General features: G+C 39.2%; 2 protein-coding genes across 5 annotated transcripts in view; both read right to left on the bottom strand.

The window, feature by feature from the left end:
* cd2ap (CD2-associated protein) overlaps positions 1–11,509 on the bottom strand; it is a 52,737-nt gene extending 41,228 nt beyond the window's left edge. For all 4 annotated transcript variants that reach the window (XM_018703408.2, XM_018703410.2, XM_018703406.1 and 1 more), the window contains exon 1: positions 11,039–11,509. In XM_018703408.2, the coding sequence (XP_018558924.1) occupies positions 11,039–11,042 (4 nt within the window). In that variant the 5' untranslated portion in view covers positions 11,043–11,509. The remainder of the gene's footprint in view (positions 1–11,038) is intronic.
* The window catches only part of slc5a6a (solute carrier family 5 member 6a), a 558,624-nt gene that overhangs the window by 484,871 nt on the left and 60,439 nt on the right, over positions 1–13,314 (bottom strand). The window lies entirely within an intron of this gene.

Below are 13,314 nucleotides of genomic sequence, written 5' to 3'. Positions count from 1 at the left end.
ATGGTGTAAGAAAGAGAGGAAGCCAAACAAGGGGGAGAGAGACCACAGAAAAGAGAGAAACAAAGAGGAGTAAGAAGAAAGGAGGCAGACAGAGGAAGGCCACGGGACAGGAGAGATAAGATGAGGAAGTTTAGGAAAAGAAAGGGGGAGATAAGGAAAACAATAACACACACAATTTAACAAAATATACATTTTTACATTGTATTAATATGTTATATTTAGAATCACTTTCACATAAAAACATTATCTTTCTATTCTGTTGTCCAGTGGTAAAACAATAGTAGTGATGCATTTTACTCATTTATCCATTACTGTGCTTTTGTATTTCTGGCATCAACAGCAGTATTATTAATTCAAATTTCCAAAACCTGTTGATCCTTCCACTAACCATCATTATCTATATCATAGTTTATATGATGGATTTTTGAGACCGATACTATGTTGGAGATTTAAGTAACTGATAACAATTTATTGGCCTATAATGATGTTTAAAAATATAAAAACAACATAAACAATCTTGATACAGATGCCTTATACAAACTCATAAACACAATTAATGAATATTCATCTAAACTCAAGATAGACAGTTACAGCATGTCTGGTCTGGTCTGTCATGTCCGGTTGGCTGGTTGGTTATATAGAGCACAGTATTGATTAGCCTGGCCAATCACAATCCTTGAATGAGTGACATGCACCATGAGACTAATGCCATCTTTACAAAAACATAAGAAAATAAATACTGATTGAACACAACACAGAAAAATCCTCCTCCTTGACTGTGAAATTTTTGTTTAAGCTCCAAAAGAGAAATCACCATCATATTAATTACTGTAAATAATAACAATTTGAGGAGCAAGAGTGTTCCACAGCTCTGAATCTGCTGCTGCTGCTGTGAGATACTGAGGAAACACAGCAAGGATGACTGACTCCTTCCAGTGCAGCAGGTTGAGCAGCCTCTATAAATAAGCGAGCTGCAGAGGACTAACTGGTGGTGAGGTATTTTACTATGTGGTGTGGCTCTTTAACACATGACTCACAGCAGAGAGACTCAGCTGGCATGGCTGGCTTCACACCAAGCACAGCCGAAACAAAAACATGCAGGATACACTGCAACTTTGTGTCGCTCTCTGACACACACACACACACACACATCATTTACACTGCAATTACGGTACATAGAACTGCGGCTCTGACACTTATACCCAAATAAAATATAATGTTAACGCTGAGGGTGTTTTCGTATTAGGTCTGATTGTTTCATACCATGCCTGAGTAGTCTCCCCCTCCTCTTCATGTGGGTACGCTTTCATGTGTTAATATAATTGTTTTCACACCTGATGTGAACGGTGCCCAGGTACACATGAACTTGAGACCACCTTTATCAAGTGGTATGTTACACAATGTTCACACTTATCAAACAAACTTGAGTCATACAGTTTGTTTCTATCAATTTGCACTTGTGAACAAACAGCCCCAAAACAAGTAACACCACAAAAGCAGCCAAGTTTTCCATTTAAATATTTTAACAATGTGGCTAAAAACAGGGCTAAGCATCTGAATATTTATTTACTCTGTCTACTAGAGCTACAATAAGTAGTTGATTAACTGATTAGTCATTTGGCAGAAAATAAGTCAATAAAACAAATCAGAAACATTTTTTGGATTTTTGATCATTGGACAAACAAAACAACACATTTGATGACATCACCATGGGCCCTAAAAAATGTGATTAATGGTTTTCACAATTTTCTGATATTTAACTGGTTAATCCATTGAGCAACAAAATAATCAACAACCTGCAAAAGCAACACTTTAACTACTGTGATCAAATTATCTTTGAAGCTGGACCCACAACTTCAAACTAAAAAGTACCACAAACACATCCCTCTACTCTACAAAATTGATTTTCAGTATTGATTAAACAGACAACTGTGGTTTCAGGTTTACTCATTTTCAGAGTGACTTTTAAGTGCTTGCTGTACTCCATAACATTTTAGTACATGTGTCCTTACATTCTAGTTGGATCTCCCTCCCATGCCTCTCTGGATGATCTCAGAACAGTCTGAAACAGTCAGATGATGACTTGCCAACAAGTCAGTTGACTGAACAGGTCTTTTAATTTCTACAGCAGACTCTGACTCACTGACCTATCCTATGAATGGGACATACAAACCAACTGAGCTGAACCCTGCAGCCTTTTCCTGGCCCACCAGCACAGATCGACCGCAGATAAGACTAGATGAGCTTAGAAAGTAGCCAGCTCTAAGCACTACACACTAACCAACAGTCTGGACACATGAGGCTCAGGAAAAAAAAAACCCACACAAGCCGAGCAATACAAAAATAAACAACTTAGCCGAGGCCCCAGACGATAATTTGGGACTATCTCTCCATGTAACCACAGGAAGAGATACGGTCTGCTCAGCTGTAGTAAACAAAACAAGAGGCAACACTGACAGGCTGAATCATTCTCCGCTCAGCTAATGCAACACACAGGGCAGTCCTCATCTTCCAGATGATTGGATGCGGAGCAGAGGGACATTTGTGCAACCCCACAGATTACACTGCCTCAGCAACCACACAAACACGCCCTGCCTGAGGAACGCAGGCCAGCCAAATCACTATCAATTAAATCACTTCTACACATACTGTTATACTCTAACTTATACGCTAGGTTTTGGATTCTTCCCACTGAACTTATCTTTAAGATACCAGATAATAATGTGTTACTTAAATTGTTGTTATTGTGGTCTTGAGTGAAGGAAAACCGATTCAAAACTACTACTGCTAATTCATTTTCATTGTTTTTAACCACTTTCAAAATGTGTTTATGTGAAAAGCGTTGACAAACTAAAAGAAATCAGATGGAGGATATGATGTGAAGCTGAAATGTTCACAATAAAGGTATTTTTATATTTGTAGGGGGCTGATCAACACTAATATCTATTAATCTATTTAATCTATTTAATACCTAATAACTAATAATTGATGACGAAGGAAACACATTCAACATGTTTGTTAGGCCTTGTGTATACAAATACACAATGTCTGTTTAGAAGAAAACTCCACAGGGTACCTTCTCAGTTCAGTTTCAGGGAGAATATTCAATTTCAGATTGAATCCTACATAAACACAAGCTTTGTTTGTTATGTTCTAAACAATCATTTATTTTTTAATCAATAATACCCTCTGCAACCAACATGGTTTTCCCCTGTACTGTAGATAATGTTTTTTGTAATAATATTTGGGCAAGCAGTGATGAATTGTGGTGGTCACTTCTCTAGAAGTGAAGAATGTCTCACTACTAACTGCTCCTGAATGAGTGCAGTGAGTGATAGGTGTTGGCCTGTGAAATACCAGCAGTGGGACAGCGGACAAAGTTTTCTTGGTTTGTTCCTCAGAGGAAATGCCTTTCTAAATACATTAAATGCAGCCAAAACAGTCAGCATACAGGTGGTTTGTGTGTGTTTGTGCCTATGTGTGTTTGTGCCTATGTGTGCTTGTGCTTGTGCTTGTGCTTGTGTGTGTGTGTGTGTGTGTGTGTGTGTGTGTGTGTGTGTGTGTGTGTGTGTGTGTGTGTGTGTGTGCAGCAAGAGCAAACTTCCAGCCAGTTCAGTGAAGTCAGGCAGCAGCAGGGGGATTCAGGCCTTAACAGTTCTATTGACTTATGAAGGGGAAAACTGAGACTTTTTCATGAGAAATGAAAGTGAAAACAACAACAGCAGAGTAACCTGGATTATAACTATCCATGGTCAAACCACAGAGGGGCCTTCAATCAGGGTTTCTTCAGTTTTTTACTAGTGTTGGAGAATGACTTTGTTTATCCAGTCCTGGCCTCTGTCCCAAGAAAACCTACAGTGCTTTAACTATGATACTCATACTGGCTTATTATTAAGACAGTAGCTGATCAAAGTAAGAATACTGTACTTTTTGAGTACCCACAAACCTTACACTCATTGTAAGTTGGTAACTTACAAGAATGCTAAAGCCACTAGTTTGCAGTGCCAGAGCGAGAGCTACCTGGCCTGCATGCATGTCTTCTTTGCTAGCTTTGTGTTAATGGAGCAGTGTGGATATGGGTCAGCAGGTCTGCTAGTCATTCATGGCCTAAGTGTTTCATGTCAGACTATACAGCACAAAAACATGATGCTTATATCCTGTTACTGATATCACACATATAGAGAAGGGAAAAGACATTGCATGTATTTAATATATGTAATATACATGTAGCGTCCACATTATTGAAGGATGTAAAAACAAGATCGTAGTGCTGAGCAGCAGCCACAACCACGCTGCAAGAGCATGTTCGTGTTGTCCTGGCATAAATGCAGAAATAGGTCAAAAAGCTAAGAGCTACAGCCAAAAGTACATCCACTAAATGGTGCGCTGTCAAGCAGATAAATAGCAAGAGCCTAAAGACTGTACAAGAAGGAAATGATCCACAGTAGTGTCCTGGGGTATACCCCTGGAGTCTTCTGGCAACAACATCAGACGTTAAAACTGCCATGTTAAAAATGTGTTCAGAGAAATCATAATTGCTGCAGATTAAATATTTCCACAATAGTTTTCCACAGTGGTTAAGATTTTTTCTTTACCTCCTTTACCTTTAATAGCCCTGCTCATACTGTTACTGGTCCTTTTACATTATCAAGGACTTTATTTTGTTTTTTTTACATTTACAAAGGAAATAAACTTAATATCTCACTGAAATTACAAATGTCAGTAAAATAAGTAATAAACCTAACATCAAAATACTGTTTACATTTACAAGACTGAAGAACACAGACATCAGTCAGTATCAGTCCTTCCTCCTATCCTCTGTCCTCCTCCCTCTGCTGCCACAGACAAACATAAAAGGCAACCAACAGCACTGATTTATGAAAGAGACACAATATGGATATAAGGTTTCCCACAGCAGCAATATGTTTCAAAGCTGATACTGGGCACTTCAATTATATCATTATTACTCAAATGGTTTTTGGATGGTTTCTCATAATAGGCCCAGTGGTCATTTGTTAAAATCCAACAATATATCAAACAGTTTTGAGGACTGAGCAAAAGACATGTTAATGTTGTTAGATAAGTGATGAAACATTTACAAGACAGAACAGTTGCATGTGACTTGCTGCTTCTAAACAGAATTGACAAATTATACAGACATGAGTAATACCCCCCCCCCCGAGACTTCAGGAGCCTCTCCTGCGAGAGATATGTCTGAAATATGAAGTGACTAAAAAGATTTCCATTCGCTAGCCTAAACACTGTTTGACTGAATGACCCAGAGATACAGAACACTGTCTGTCTGCCTCATACAATTCACAGGTAGAATTTCTATTGAATATTAACCACATCTTTATACTAATACAAACCACACCGCCACACTACTTCCTGACTGATTATTTGGCATGGACCGCAGATTTACAGGTCATGAGCAAGAAAGGGACAACAATGTCAACTGTCTCTGATGTGGGTTTGAAGAGGAAAGCAAGAGGTAATGATGGAAAGAAGAAGTGAAAGAGGAACAAAATTAATACACATAAACACACACTGGGAAATCCATCTTTCTCATTAAAGAGTGTGGCATGACACTTAGGCCTCGGGGAGTGGTAGCTGAGGATTCCTGACATATTTGCCACAACGGAAACACACGGCTGAGTGAGGGAGAGAGTCGGACCATCAAAAGCTAAAGCGGTCATTCCACAGCACTCTGGGTTGAAACACACTCACCGTGTCCTTGTATGCACCATTTCCTCTGCAGACGTACGAGCCGACCACAATTTGCTGCCAAGTTGTGGCAACATTCCAACAGAAACTATGTCCAAAACACATTTTACAGCCTCTGATCCCAATGCAAGTTCTTAAATATAAGAAATGTGCCAAGTCCAAATGTCTACATGATGTATTTTTATTATATGTCTTTCTTTTTTTTCCTACACCACACAGCTACAACATGCAGTGAATACTATGTAAGCCTACGTTGAAATTGCCAGAGCTACTTCAACCATATCTATATTTAGAATATTCAGCCAACGCTACAGCTGTCCATGTTCTATAGGATAAGGTACAACACCTCAAAATATGATTTAATATGGCTGCTATGGGCCTCACAAGATTGTAAAGTTCAAGGGTTTCACTGGAGTTGAAAGGGGTCTGCCTCCACCAAACAACTGCTACCTCGAGCAAACTATTACATGCAACCAAAGTGGATCAAGGCCTGCTTTATATTGGAAAGCAAGTCATTATAAAATGTCTTTTCAGATCACCTCAGGACATTCAGAGTGGAAATATGTGCAATCCATGAGTGTAAATCAAGCTAATGTTATTATATCCAGTGGTATGAGTGGGCGTGGCGAAAATAAGGAAAAAAGCCTTCTTGTCAAAAGGTATGAAACTAATGGCATTAAACTCAGGTCATTTAAACTTGAAACTAACTTCTTTTTCAACTGGAAACCTGCAGTGGTACTAAAAGCTTAAGATGATGATTTGAATGAATGAATAGCTGGTAGTTCAGCCAAGATTAAGTTTTTAAAGAAAAAAAAACAGACTTCACAGGATGAAGTGTTTGAGAGTCAAAACTCTCCAGAGGCTCTTATTTTTGTAGTTTAAAAAAACAAATATGAGGTCAACTTGCTGTGTGTCAGTCAGTGTCAGTCCCTACTTCCATACAGTAAGGGTATTTGCATATTCCCCATCCCCGTCACTGGGAGCAGCCTCACAAGTTGTTGTTGCACTGATCCTGGTACAAAATGTCTTTGGCAGCTGCATCTGTAAGGTCTTCATGTCAAATGAAGAACTGACACTGAACTATTTAACTTCATTCATAACTTCAACGTGAGTTCAGTTAACTCACATTTTAAGGCAGCGGGTGATAGCGGGGGAACGTAGGTTTCTAAGTTAAACTAATTCAAAATGATGTACAGCGCACCATTTCCTGTATGCTGCTTTGTTACGAAAGTGTGTGTGAATGTGTGTGTATTGTCTCCCCAGCATACCTCCATCGTGCCCTGTCTTGCTTCAAGTTATGCGCTTCTTATCAGATACAATTTATCTTTCTTCTCCCCTCAGTGTCAATTTACTAAACTTACACAAGTAAGATCAAAAGCATGACTCCAGTTCTGTTGAATATTTCGGCCAGTATTCAAGGTGAAAAAGTCAGTTACACTACAGATATCTACAAGTTGTTTTGTTAGTGCTATTAATTTCTGTTATATCTTTGCTTTCAAGTGAAGCAATCAAACAGGGTCAAGGGTCAGTAGATGGAAAATAACTTCCAGGTTACTGATTTCCTCTCCTCAAACAACTCTTCCAGGTAAGGAGTTTGTACAATATGGGTCTTATATAAGCCGGTGACAGACGGGAGTATATTACATGGTAGAGTGTGAGTGTGTGTGTGTGTGTGTGGGGGGGGGGGGGGGTGAGAGGAAGGAAGGAAGAGAAAGAGAGGAGGGGGGGGAAATACTCAAGGCCACGCAGGCGAGCTGACTGCCAGGCAGACTGTGTAAATCAGTGAGCTCTCTGTGCTTCTCTCAGTCACTCACTCACTCACTCTCCCACTCACACACACAGAATCAGAGACGAGGAAACCCATAACTGCATTCCTTATCACTGCTCTGAAGTGTTACTGAATTCTCTTGCTCACCTTCATTTACCCGCGGCAGACTGTGAGGGTAACAGCTGAACATAACCATGCCCTGCCTAGCATTACACACACCTAGAAGTTAAGCTTGGCCAACTAGACAATCAAACATGCTTTGGACAACGTCACACTATTGTCCAGGTTAATAAACCTGTCCTGCTCCACTAATTACATAAACAATAGTTCTATCAGCAAACAAAACAACCACAGTGGTGACTAAACTTTTTTTTACATTACACCAAGACCTTCAGCACCACTGAGTGAAAACAATCCAGCAGCCCTTCCTTTTTTGTCCATGTGAATGAATAATGTCAGATACTGACTACTGCTTTTTAGTGCTGAAACTGTTAGTCAATGGATCAATACACAGAAAAAAATGTGTCAGCTACTTTGATAACTGATTCAATATTTGAATTACTTTCAAAGCACAAATAGGTTTTCTGATGCCGTGACTACTATCAATGTGTGGGAATTTTAAAAAATATGATAATAATATAGTGACAGATAGCAATGTTTTTTAAATGCAAATACATATGAGAAAACAAACATTCTTTACACTGATCCTTTGGATTTTTTTCTTTTTAATTGGGACTAAGTTAGATACTAGGCGGGACATTTTGCAGTTAAAAGGTATAATATGCAGGATTTCCCCCAAAAAAACACAATGTATAGACTTGTACACAAATAATCCGTCTCAATCATCATATGACCACTAGAGGTATGTAGCAGTGTATTTATCTGCTCTCTCCCTGTAGTTTTTTTATTTTCTTCTTATTGTGCTGTGTTTCTGGGCTTCAACCTTCAACCAGGTTACATCTCTGTCTCTCTCCTCGCTCTCTGTCAGTGTCACGGATGTTTAAAGAGCTGCAGGTCTGTGTCTGTTTGACCGAGGGTGAAACTGAGCTTCAGCTGCATACATTCAAAATCTGGCACTGTGGCACCTTCCCAAAGGTGTCAACAAATCCTGCATTTTATTCCCTTAAAAAAAAAAAAAACATCTGTCACTACCCCCTGGCCAAAACAACACAATGAAGACACGGTTTCTACATTACCTCAGACCTAGTTTGGCAATTCTGTACTTTAAGCTAGTATCAGATGATTTATTGATCTAGTTCTCATCAATAGTGCTAATAATTGTTAGCTGAGCCCCTTGTGTGTTTACTACCCAGGAGGAAGCACAGAGATGTTCTTTTATACATCTGAGAAATAAAGGATAATAGAAGCCTGTTTATCAGGTTTATATTATCCTTTATTTATATTGTTTATCATCAGAGAACACCTGAGTTCTTGCAGTAGCAGTTTCACATTTGAAGACAGCCATCAAAGCTGTGTTGTTGTCAACTCACTGGAGACATGTGACCTCTCATTTATCAGCATTCAGTCCAATTTTGCAATGTGAAGTCTTTATTATTATTTTTATTATTAAATTAAGTACAATGACATTATCCCTTAAAAGGACCATTTTAAAAAGTTATGGCAAATAATTAGCATTTAGCAGCAGATTAACAAAGATAGGTAAACTGACCTTCAACAGTTTACTTAAAACCAGGGTGGGAAATCAACATGAACCATATTCTGGTAAATATTGATTGAGGCCAGTGAGGTTAATGTTCAATCAGACATTTTGGCGCATGTCCAATCTTTGTTTCGGTGATTCTGTGGAATGCTACAGTGAAGCTGGCTGACAAAACACAATAGGAACAGGGGGTGTCCTGGTAGTCTAGGGGATGTAAGAAGTTGTCTATGTAATCACAATGTCCTCACTTCAAATCTAAGCTGTGGGGACCTTTGACCTATACTTTGATCTCTCTCTCCCTCATTTCCTCCCTATACTACTCCTCTATCAAAATAAAGTCACACAAGTGAGGACCACACCAAGAATCACAAACCCAGTTTGATTTTAGCATATCAGCCAGCAGTAAGTTGTGTGTAGCCCATGCTACATTCAGGGGAAAGCAAACACAGAATGTGAGGGGCTCAAACACACACACACACACAGCTTGGACATGTTCAAACACAGCTGAGGTACCCAGAGCAATGAGCTACCTGAAGAAAGACATCCCAAAGATGAGCATAATGCATTGTACACTCATGTGAACCTAGTGTCCTATAAATGGACACTGGTTGGGTAACCTGTCTGTGATGGATGAGATTCACATTTTTAAGAACACCACATCTTGTACTCTGATAGTCCCCTGCACTTCTTTGTTATTCTCTGAACAATTTAAAACAGTGTCAGTTTCATATGTCTCTTACATCCTCACTTTGGTATTTCAAACTAAGTTGAAGTACCACTTTAACAGAGTTGATGCAAAGCAGTTTTGTTTAAAGCAGATCTCCAACCTGAACTGTGCAGACACAGTCTGCAACCTCACACATCCGAGGGCTGAACAAGGGTGAGCTGAAAACCTGTTTTACAACATAGCAAAGTTCTTGAACAAGCCCTACTGCACACAACCACACATCTAGCAAGATGCAGTAAGCAGGTTTCATGATACAGTGCAGATGGTGTGCAATATACACACAAAGATCAGAGTGTTTCCTCTACGTTTAGACAGCATGACCACAACAACCACTCTCTTAAAGAACAAGCGTCATCCACTCCTGCTGTTTCGTGCATCAAAAATAGCAACTATCTTTGGTTGTAATTACAAAGTTTTCAAGTTTGGCAGTGAGATGTCTCCAGTCTCTGATGTTGTCACCTTGCAGTGATGGAGTAAAGGTCAGGTTCAATTAATATGGTGCTGCTGCTGCATGAAATTCAAGCCCTGGCTTCATTTAGGTCCAGTGTTAGGTGGAGACAAGTCAAAGCATTAACTGCAAGTGGGTGTGGGCATTTACAATAAGCCTGTCACTGTCATGGAAAGAATGTAAGTCACGACACAGTGAGCTCAATGAAAATATGTATTCCTTACATGAGCCGTCAAGCAGCTGACAAAAGAGGAAGTCAACCTATTCTGTGAGAAGAAGCTAAATTGGTGTCAGTCTGTGAGACTATTTCAACAAATATACACTGCAAGCAGCCCTAACTTTAGATTACTGAGAAGAAACTGGGAGTTTCAGGCTTCTCCGGTGCTTTCAGGACAGTAAATGGTTTTGCAGAGGCCATGTTGACATCAGCTTTGAGGTAGCTCATGTTAACATTAGCTAGAAATGCAGCCAAATCCAGGGATGGAGGTGGCGTTATCCAGTTAACCAAACAGCTAGCTGGCTAGGCTAAACAGCTAGCTAACTGGCTTGCTAAGTTTAACTCCTTATTGACAAAAGCTGAAAGCATGATTAAAGACACTGACTCTTGGTGTAATGTTTACATAGGTTCGACTTGTTTTACATGTTGAATCGAAAAAGAAAGAGCAGTTAACGCATAAAAACAACACAAGCGCCACATCATGGAAAACTTACCCATTCCTGTCCTTCGCAACGCCTCGCTATCGAATGTTGGGAATCTCTTATCCAGCAGCTTCGCTGCTAGCTAGCGACAAGCCAGGTAGATGTGTATAATCGACACAAAGTGTTTTTTGTCGATTCACTGCCGATAAAGAAGTCAAGTGAGCCGTATATCCATTCGCCCTAGCCCAAGCAGCAGCAGCGCCAGCCTCCCTACTTCTCTCTTGGTGGTGCTACAAGATTATTGTGCAGGAAGTTAACCAGGAGTCTCCACCTTTCTTGGACTTGCCTCCACGGGTAGCTGCTGGCTGCCTGCTGCCACCAAAATACAGAATTGCAGGAAACTTCGCGATGCTTCAGGCAGGACAGTCCCCCAAGAGGAATGTTTAATGGAATGTTGATTCCCCCCCTCTATTATTGGCCCACTCAGCAAGTACAGTAACTACTGTACGTGTGCGCGATTATGTCTGTGTGTGTGTGTGTGTGTGTGTGTGAGAGAGAGAGAGAGAGAGAGAGAGAGAGAGAGAGAGAGAGAGGTAACACACTCACTCAAGCTCCTCCCGAACAACTGTGACACTTGTGACTGGTTTTTTATTGAAACACCAACCACTGGGGTTTCAGGAACGATATGGAAACGGGAATCTACTCTGCCTGTATTAAAAATGCACAGAACATTAATACTCATAACACCTGATAACATATACATATATACAGCTTCATTGTACAATATTGTACAATGGTAACACCACAAAACATAAAACATAACACAGAACATTAAGGCAAAAAAAAAAATGATATATAATAAAATATACACCTGCTAAAATTCTCAAATACCAGTTGAAAACAATACAAGACAATAACACAACATAAAGATTTCTGTGGGCTGAAGCTGGAGCTTATTGCACAGCTTATATCCTTTTTACAACACACATCCTGTCTGATATCAAGAACTGACATTATGGAAAAGTGAATCATACATTTTTTTTAAAGCTCATTAAGTGTGCTGCATGTTTCCAGTTCCACAGGGACAAAAAACTCTTTGAATTAAATAAACAAAAGGTTTTTTAAAATGACATTTAGAGAGCTGACATTTAAAAAAAGCTATAGAATATAATATACACACCATAGGCAGTTTATTAGGTACACATAACTAAAACTAATGCAGTCCAACAGTTCTGCTATGAATCCTCCTTTGTGGTGGTTATAATGTTTTTACTGAAACTGTCTCAGAGAGGAGTTGATTTAACTGTGTGATTATTTTGGAGACAGTAGTTTGTGGTGCTGTTGAACTGCATTGTGTTATACATAGAGATCTTTCTGTTATTTAGCCTACCTTCAGTGATATTAATGAGGTGGAGAAGATAAGAGAAACACCTGTCTGTGTAATCCTCATGAAGGGAGGAGGAGTAGTTGAAGGACTGTTGTATTAGACTGCATTAGTTTCAGCTAGGTGTACCTAATAATCTTATTACTCAGTGTCTGTATGCTACAGCCTATACTATACTATATAATCATAAAATACTATAAAAACACAATAACCAGTTTGCAAACAGAATCAAAAGGAAGTAGAGTGTGTGCAGGTTTATACAGAGTAATCAGGTCTGAGCAGTAGATACTGCAGGTGTGAGTGTGGTTAGGTGGTCGGTAGACTCATCAGTCACCTCTACACCAATTTATTTTACTCTATGTTGAAAGGGCAGGGGGCATATGACAGAGATTTTTATCAATTAAAAATGTCAAATTCCTATATTTTTTTCTCTATATTATGGAGCCTATTGGACTCCTTTCTCTTTCTTGTCTGTTACAGGTGGATTCCTCTGTATTCCTGATTTTTGGAAATGTCATAAATAGTTTGGCATGAGAAGGAACAATAGGTCCCTTCCTGTGTGGTGACTGACATCATGCCATGAGAAAAATTCTCACCACTCCCCAAACAACGCAACTGCTGGGAAGAAAATGTAGTGAAACCTGCTGAGAAATAGTCAAACTCTATACCGTAAATGTAAAGGGAGGAGCTTCCCCACAGTGTGGGTGAGAGGTTGATGAGTCAGAGCTATGATAATATCCTAAACAAAAAACAATTACAACAAAAACAAAGATACATTTTCATTTCAAATGGATAGAATTAACTCAGTTACCTTCAAATAATCTATGTTATAAAATCACAGTGCCATTGTTATTAGCATTCTTGTGATAAATGTATTGATGTTAAAACCTCTTGCTTCAAAATAAACACTTTTTTTTTACACTTATTAAATCCTAAATACATATACTGTGCTATTAAAAGCTGT

Source organism: Lates calcarifer, linkage group LG7_1 (genome assembly GCF_001640805.2).
Source record: "Lates calcarifer isolate ASB-BC8 linkage group LG7_1, TLL_Latcal_v3, whole genome shotgun sequence".
NCBI classification, from domain to species: Eukaryota; Metazoa; Chordata; class Actinopteri; family Centropomidae; genus Lates; species Lates calcarifer.
This window is presented reverse-complemented; position numbering and strand designations above follow the sequence as displayed.